General features: G+C 44.8%; 1 protein-coding gene across 1 annotated transcript in view; it reads right to left on the reverse strand.

Moving 5' to 3' along the window:
* Positions 1-3,977, reverse strand: part of LOC115466348 (butyrophilin subfamily 1 member A1-like) — a 148,201-nt gene extending 144,224 nt beyond the window's left edge. The window contains exons 1-3 of the mRNA XM_030197537.1: positions 3,925-3,977; positions 3,696-3,799; positions 2,574-2,681 (exon numbers count right to left, since the gene is read on the reverse strand). Of these exons, the coding sequence (XP_030053397.1) occupies positions 2,574-2,670 (97 nt within the window). The 5' untranslated portion in view covers positions 2,671-2,681; positions 3,696-3,799; positions 3,925-3,977. The remainder of the gene's footprint in view (positions 1-2,573; positions 2,682-3,695; positions 3,800-3,924) is intronic.
* Between the last annotated feature and the right edge of the window lie 3,444 nt (positions 3,978-7,421).

A 7,421-nucleotide genomic window follows, 5' to 3' on the forward strand; every position in this document is an offset into this window, starting at 1 on the left:
CTTATTCAGCTCTTTTCTCAATTCTCCAGCTTATCTGGTTACAAAATTAATTGGGACAAAACTGAGTTGATGCCTCTAAATGATGCCTGCACCCCTTTCACCCTACCTGGCTATCCCCTTAAGTGGGTGGTCTCCTCCATTAAGTATCTGGGTGTCCTTTTTGATAGGGACCTTCATACTACTGTACAGCTTAACTCTGCAAGAATTGTTACCATGGTTGTGAGTTCCCTTTCATCTTGGTCTCCACTTCATCTCACTTGGTGGGGTAGACTAGACTCTATCAAAATGATGGTAGTCCCCAAAATCACATATGCCCTTAGTATGATTCCTATTCTATTCCCTGCTGCTTTCTATAGGAGGGTGGAAAGCTGTTCTCCAGTTTCTTATGGAATTCCAAATCACCACGAACTTCCCTAGGAAAGCTTAAATTATCTAAACTACAGGGTGGAGTTAAATTTCCTGATCTCTTATCCTATCATAAGGCATTTATTATTCGCCAGGGCCTAGAATGGATTGCCCCCTTTGATGTCCATCTTCCACCCAGATGGTTGCTGTTGGAGCAGTCTGTAATCACCCCTCACCCACACTTCTTTATTAGGTGCGCACCTCCCCAGGAGTATTGCCTCCAATCCAATTATTAACACCACTCATAAGTTATTGTCCTTGTTTGATAAACGGTTAAAATGTATTGTTGATGGGTTTCTGGGTGGGGGAGGGCTCTTCACTGCATAGGGAGGGAAGGTATATTTATTTAATCATTAATTAAATATTATCTGAAGGACTGTACAGGGCCCTTCTATGCCTTCTAGAGACTTTCTGTTGGCAGAAACTTCAAGTTTTAAAACTATAGGGAAAAGGGTATGGAGACTAGCTAATAAAGTGTGCTTGTTTTTTTTTTTATTTTACAATCAAACTCCCTCCTTCCAACCCCCCCCCCCCCCAACTTTCCATCCAATAACCCTCCCTTCTAGCCCCCAGAACATTACTAAACCCCTCCGTCCAATTCCCTCTCCCACTGGCATATGACTTGGGCAGGCCAGCCTCAGGGTGTCCTCCCTTCCCATATCTTTTCCTTTTCGTATCTGGTGGTCTAGTGGCCTCTCTTCCACAGCCCGTTTGCTGTCACTGCTGCTTCAAAATGGCTGCTGAGAGTGCCAGCGGTGACCTCGTGAGAGTCTTGCGAGCTCACCGCTGGAACTCTCAGCAGCCATTGTGAAACGGCACCGGCAGCGAATGGGCTGCAGAAGCCCCAGGCAGGAAAGAAGGGGCTCTTTCCTGCCCTGAAGAGAGGCCACTAGGCCACCAGAGTGTGAAGGGATGAAAAGAAAAAGGTACAGGAGGGGAGGGGATGTGGATCGCAATCATGTATGTGGGTGGGTGGAGGAATGGAGCTGTAAAAAAAGATTTGGAAGGGAATCTGGCTTTCTTGGGGGGGGGGGGGGGTCAAGGTGACACTGCGGTGGAGGAGCATGATGGGGTGTGACCGGTGTCCTCTTTTTTGTCAGGGCAAATATGGTAAACCTATCCTTAGTAAAAGGAGCCCTGTGAATGCTCAAAGTGTCCACCCCCCAACTTCACAGGCCTTCAGTCGCTTTAGGAAGTTCTTAACAGCCTTGATGATTGGTCCCTGTGGCAGGCTGCCCCAGATCATCTGCCAACACCTTGCCCATGATTGCCATTCCAATCCAAAATGCTTTAAAGATATTATCTGTAAATCATCGTGAGACCCCAGCTGAGGGGTATTGCTGCCCCTGGCAATAGCTCAGCCAAACACAGTATATAAACATCAAATGAATAGTTTATTAACCTAACCTGATCTCTTGCTTCACATACACAGGTAAAGTCTCCTCTTCAGCGAGAAAACAGTTTTAGCATGGGCCAACAGGACCCAAAAACACAGTTTATATTTTTCTCTCTTTCTGTCTTTATAATTTCAGGTCTGGCCCTCAGCCAAGTCACAGCATCTAGAACCATTCAATAAAGCCGTATGCTGGGGCTCTTAATCTTCCTTCCCTGGCCTCTGTATTGGGGTCTCCTGCTTGCTCTTTCTCCGTTGGAGTCTCTGTATCGGGGCCTCCTCTCTCTGAACTGCCCGAGGGCTTTTAGCTCCCTCCTGGCCTGAGCCCCACCCCTCTGACAGGCTCAACCTCTGCAGCCTAGCGCCACCTGCTGCCGGGTGGCTGAACTAAGACTAAGCAGACTAGCACCATCTGCCGAAAGAAGGCTGAACTTCATCAGTGAGAGAGTGTTTCCTGCCCCTACACTACTCGCTCCCACACAATCATCATATTATCAAATATAAATTACTCAAACTCAAATTATTGTTTACAAAAGTCTGCATCACTGTGACATCATTAACAGTATGCTGGTACCCAATTTTCTTTTTTTTTTTTTTCCAAATAGTGATAGTTTTACAGTACAAACATTTTTGAGTGTGCAAAAATTGCTTGGTGGTCAAGCTAAAAAGTCTCTAATTTCACAATGTTTAAAGATCATTTCAGTCCACTCAGCACATAAATGCTGGTAGTAACAACAAATCAAGCTATAAAATTTCACATTGGAGTGACTCTCACCTGCATTTACATTCTGGAAGTGAAGACAAGTCAACAGAAGGACAAAGCCGAAAAGAGAGAAGAGAGCTCTTCTCCAAGATATTTCAGGAAAATCCATCTCTTGGACCTCTGAAAATAATACAATCATATTACCTACAATACAGTGAAATTAAGTTACACTGACATGAAGACAAGTTGAGGCTCAGGGACATAATGTTCCAGCAGGACATCTCCAATTGTGTGTGCACGTATGGGGGCAGGGGAGATGGGTCTCAATACTGGAACAGTTCAGGATGTTATAGAGCAGGAATGGGAGAGTTGCTGCAATTGCCAGCCTTGATCTAGGCCTGTGTCTTAGATCACCCCACAAGTGCAGCAATGCTTCTTCTGTAAGTCTGTAGCATGGGGCCTTTTAGCAATTGTGCATTGCATTGATAGACCTTGTGATACCCTCCCCCTCATATGGGTTTTTATTGTGACAGGAAGCCTCTGCTAGAAAGTGCACAAGTGCTGGAAGAGTCCGCAGTGGAAATCACTTAGAGAAGAAGCAATGTTCCAGCTGCGGGGCTAAGTAAGGTACAGCAGTGGAAGTAAGAGGGCACATAAGAGAAGGGAGGATCCGGGCAAGGGTAATGCAGGAGGGGAAGACACCATTTCTAGTGATTTCAGGAGGGACCATTCCCCTCCCACCCCACCCCCACTTGCTTATAGGTGCCCATAAATGAAATCCGACCATGTATCTTCAGTACCAGAATGGTGTGGTCAAATGTTCTGCTCTGGGCATACCTGGTTTTATAAAATTAGGTTTATGTTAGATTTCATGATGGAAATTTACTTTTTAAAAATGATGTGAGAATGATAACAGTCCGGCAGCACCACCATCTCCCTTCTATCCTATATTTAGAGGAAGGCCCTGTAGGGTTACAGCTACAAGTATCTTGCCGATATGTTTCTGAAGGTTGTTTGGAAAGATGACAGTTTCTTCACCCTGCACACTGTTTCATATCCCATACTCAGTACATAGCCAGTCACTCTAAGTAGCAAAACTCCCCTCACTCCCCTTCTGTAAATGTACTGAAAAGTTTGGGGGAGAGCAGCGAGGTTTACCAGAACAATTGAAGGTGTTTGGAGAGTTTACTCTACCTCATGTTCATGGTCTTCTCAGAATAGTCTCTGTAGTCTCAGGAAGTGCAGATCCCACAAGATATGTCGAATCTCTGACTCCTCTCCTTCATAATGAAGATATTCTGAAATGTAAAACAGGAAACATGTTAATTTGTCCATCTAAATGTTTACTAACAAAACATTATAAATACAAGGATGTCGGACACTGTTTTTCCTAAGTTTTACAGCATAAATATACATTTTTCACCTTAAACCTGCTTCTCTTCCTTCTCTGTCTGAAAGCGAAAGTAAATATTTGTGGTTTCTACTTTAACCTTGCTGTAAACGTATGCAGGTGTGGCTCTATGATTAGGCCAACTGAGAGAAGCCTCAGGTAGCAGCTTTCAAGGAGTGGCAAATAATAGAAAAATAGAATTTCAATCGACCACAGCAGAAGAGCCTGCTCTCAGGCCAGCCTGCTTATCCCCCAGCCTCAGAGTGTGCCCTCCCTGTCAGTCATCCCTCCTTCAACCTCTCCCCCACCCCAACCCAGTGCGGAAGAAAGGAGAGAGAAATGGTGGGAGATGGGGTGGAAGGAAGGGAGAAATGTCAGAGGATGGGGCTTTTACATCCTTTTGGCCTCACATCTGTTTTTTTTTTTTAAATTTGAGGTGCCCATGTTTACACTACTTTGTCTCTGGGGGTAGAAGCATCAACAAAACGTAAAAGAACCGAAAACATAAAAGTCACATAGTAAACTTACCGATTTAGAAAAAACGATGGATGCTCTAAAAAAACAACTTGCAAATGTTCAGCACGGTATTCAAAAGTTGGATGCATGAAAGTATTGCTAATCTGGTGAAATCCCCACTAGCGGTGTAGGAAATGCATGTGCACAATAGTCATTCGCTAAATGCACTTATCACTGTGGCTCTTGTACGCATGTCACACATCATATACGTGCGTCCACGGCGTGTAAGATACATGTCACTCTCTAAGCGGAGCTTGGAGCGTGAGTGACTTTTTGATCACAACGGCTACTAGTGTGTGGTGTCTGCCTCGTTGTTTGAATCCTCCTTGATTTTCCATGCTTTGCTGTGTGTTCATAGGTGAGACGTTGAGATGAACTTATGTATGGGTGGTAAGTGTGCTTCTTCCTGCCTGTTCCTGTTCTTAATTTCTCCTCCATTTTATTTTATTTAAGGTGTGTGGTGTGTGCCATGTTTTTTTTTTCCTTTCTGTTTTCATTGGTAAGTGATGTTTCAAGCAGAGAGATGAGCTTATGGCAGGGTGATGGCAGGGTGATGGCAGGGTGATAAGTGTGCATTTTCAAGATGTTAACATCTCCTCAATTTTTTTTTTTCTGGAAGCAATGGAGGATAATGTGCAACGATGGGAGGAGGATGAGGAAACAGTGGTTGAAAGTGAGGGCCCTGATGGCAATGGTACGCGGAAGCGTGCGCCAAAATTCACCGAGGATGAGCTACAAGTTTTGGTGCATCGTGTATGCGAAGAATTTGGTCGGCTTTTTAAAAAGTCCAGGCTCTCGCTTGGCCAAAAAAAACAAAATATGGAGGAAGATTGCAGATGATGTGACTGCTGTCGGTGTGCAGATGTGCACCGTGGAGCAGTGTAAGCATCGTTGGCAAGATTTCAGGGGTATCGTCAAAGCCAAGGCACGGAAGAAGTGGAAGAATGGAAAGGGTACAGGGGGTGGCCCTCGATGTGCCTTGGAGCTGACTCCCCTGGAGGAGGCTGTGTTGCCCACCCTTGGCCATGAGCAGGTGGTCGGCCTGTGTGGTGGTGTCGACACGTCGGAGGATGCCATTGGTGGTATGGAAGGTGAGTTTGTTTATCATATTGCAGACAATGGGATGGGTGGCGGTAAGAAGTTTGGTCATGGGCGGTTTTGGGTCAACCTCGTTTGTGTTTATCTTTGTAGGTGAACATCTGGAAGATGCCAGATTGCCAGGTTCGACCACAGGTCCCACAACTGAGGACAGAGAAGGTGGTGAGTAATGTGATGTGCTGTGGGGGTGCTGGAAGGGACCAGTAGCAGTGGGCTCAGCAACCGTTTGTTAACCGGATGATCTCTTTTTTTCTTCTGGTAGGTGGCCATCTGGTTGCGGGCACTTCAACATGGTTTCAAGAACCTGCAACACCATGTTGCAGACAAGATGAAGAAGAAGCACGTGAGTACAGAGGTGTCATTTGTGTGTTGCACGAAGTTACAATAGGACATTGGCGTTGTTTGTGTGTATGTTTGTGTTTGTGTGTTTAATTACTTGCCTTTCTATTTTAAGGTCTATGGTTGATGACGCCTACACAGGGAGGAGAGGATGGGGAGGCCGACGAAACCGTGACCCTTGAGCTCGTACATGTCACAACCCCCTTCAATGTTCATGTCACCCCCATATCTTCTGCTCTGGAGTTGCCCAATGACCGTCCTCATACCCCCTAACAGAAGAATGGGAGGATCATCGCCAGCTGTGGGAGATGTGAAGCGTCTGTTCACGCTTTCCAAAAATACTAGGGGGCATGAGATGAAACTACAGTGTAGTAAATTTAAAACAAACTGGAGAAAAATTTTCTTCACCCAACGTATAATTAAACTCTGGAATTCGTTGCCGTAGAACGTGGTGAAGGCGGTTAGCTTGGCAGAGTTTAAAAAGGGGTTAGACGGTTTCCTAAAGGACAAGTCCATAAACCGCTACTAAATGGACTTGGAAAAAATCCACAATTCCAGGAATAACATGTATAGAATGTTTGTACGTTTGGGAAGCTTGCCAGGTGCCCTTGGCCTGAATTGGCCACTGTCGTGGACAGAATGTTGGGCTCGATGGACCCTTGGTCTTTTCCCAGTGTGGCATTACTTATGTACTTATGTACTGTAAGCCCTCCGAGGACAGAAAAATATCTACTGTACCTGCATATAACTCACCTTGAGCTACAACTGAAAAAAACATGAGCTAAATCCAAACTCCCTTCCCCTCCTCAATGAGCTTCATGAGGGGTGGATCACGAGACTGCATACCACCACTATGGAGGTTTTGTATCAATGGATGGGGATTATGGCAGATCATTTGCATCATCTGATGGGCTCCTACCTTCCACCAAAGCCAACCCTGTTCCCATCCCCTGGACGTTTTGGGCATTGGCAGGCCTGTTGATGGACGTGGTGGTACTTATTGTGAAGTGCCTGTGGTGCTCTAGGTCCTGAATTTGCAAAATCTATCAGACATTTTCTTTTAAAATTTAGCTTGCAGATCGCACAGAAATTATCCCCCAAAATACTATGAGCCTTCTCCCAAAGAGCTTACAATCTATATTAACATTACTCTGCCCTTAAAGGACAGTGTGTGCCTGCAGACAGTGAAGATGTTCCTGGATAAAAGAAAGGAAGGCATATGAGAAGTGCCACACAGAAAAGCAAAGGGAAAATAGTTTTTGTTCTTAATATTCCTATTGTCACTATTTCAGTATTTATGACAGATAATAAAACAGTGAGATTTGACCCAAATTACAGAGAAGCACAATGAGTTGCTGCCCTAATAAGCTTACAGTCTAACTTAATATTCCTCGCTCTAAGGACAGAGCTGTAGATTTTAATGTTTTTCATTATATATTCAAAATATATAATTCCATCTCTGTCCTTACTGTGACATTGATCACCCTCCTCACATTCACAGGCTCTAATCCCATCTCTGTCACTGTTACTGTGTCACTGATCCCTTTCCTCACATTCAGAGGATTTAATCCCATCTC

Source organism: Microcaecilia unicolor, chromosome 3 (genome assembly GCF_901765095.1).
Source record: "Microcaecilia unicolor chromosome 3, aMicUni1.1, whole genome shotgun sequence".
Lineage (NCBI taxonomy): Eukaryota > Metazoa > Chordata > Amphibia > Gymnophiona > Siphonopidae > Microcaecilia > Microcaecilia unicolor.